General features: G+C 44.7%; 1 protein-coding gene across 2 annotated transcripts in view; it reads right to left on the bottom strand.

The window, feature by feature from the left end:
- Nucleotides 1–725, bottom strand: part of MLLT6 (MLLT6, PHD finger containing) — a 41,518-nt gene that overhangs the window by 28,823 nt on the left and 11,970 nt on the right. For both annotated transcript variants that reach the window (XM_027698900.1, XM_027698901.1), the window contains exon 6: nucleotides 412–505. In XM_027698900.1, the coding sequence (XP_027554701.1) occupies nucleotides 412–505 (94 nt within the window). The remainder of the gene's footprint in view (nucleotides 1–411; nucleotides 506–725) is intronic.

Below are 725 nucleotides of genomic sequence, written 5' to 3'. Positions count from 1 at the left end.
CTGAGGGGGAAGCTCTGGCTGTTCTGGGTTGCCCTGGTGCTGAGGGTGCCTGAGCTACACCCCTGATCCCCTGGAGCATCATCAAAGCCCTGGAGCATCAAACATCACCCCTGCTCTGCTTCCTCGGGGCACAGAGCAGGTCAGGGAAGCCAAAACCGATGGGAAAAATTCAAATAATTCAACTCCTAGTTTGGAAAACGCCTTTAAAGATGCTACAGAAACGCAAAACTGTTAATTAATCTCAATTATGGAGTAACTCAGAGTGAATGGCTGAAAGGGGAAGCTGGCTGCAGCCTTGCTTGTGTTTTCTTGGCATGTCTCACTGCTCTGAGCACAGACCCAACCTAAGATGGAGCCAATGTGACAAAAAAAAAAAATGAAATTCCATCGCAGAGAGGAAGAAAAACTCACCATTTTATTGAAGTGGTACTTGCAGTAGCCACAATATTTGACATTGTCGACTTCTAGGACTTCCTCTTCACACAGGAGCCCAGCCATCTGTGCACTGAAACACAGGCAGTCAGCAGGAGGATAAAGAGAATTGGGACAGCCAACACCACCAAAAAGGGCAAAGAATAATTCAGGATAACCAGGGCAGGGTCTGGAAATTCCCTGTTCTGCTTGGCCAGAAAAAAAAAGTTCATGTTTTAATTCATGTCAAGATCTTTGAAACTGTCAATATTTTTCTACCAGTTTTAATTCACATCAAGATCTTTGAAACTGTT

The sequence above is a fragment of the Neopelma chrysocephalum genome, unplaced genomic scaffold, assembly GCF_003984885.1.
Source record: "Neopelma chrysocephalum unplaced genomic scaffold, ASM398488v2 Primary Assembly neopelma1_134, whole genome shotgun sequence".
NCBI classification, from domain to species: domain Eukaryota; kingdom Metazoa; phylum Chordata; class Aves; order Passeriformes; family Pipridae; genus Neopelma; species Neopelma chrysocephalum.
Note: the sequence above shows the minus strand (reverse complement) of the source record. Positions and strands in the feature narration are given on the sequence as shown.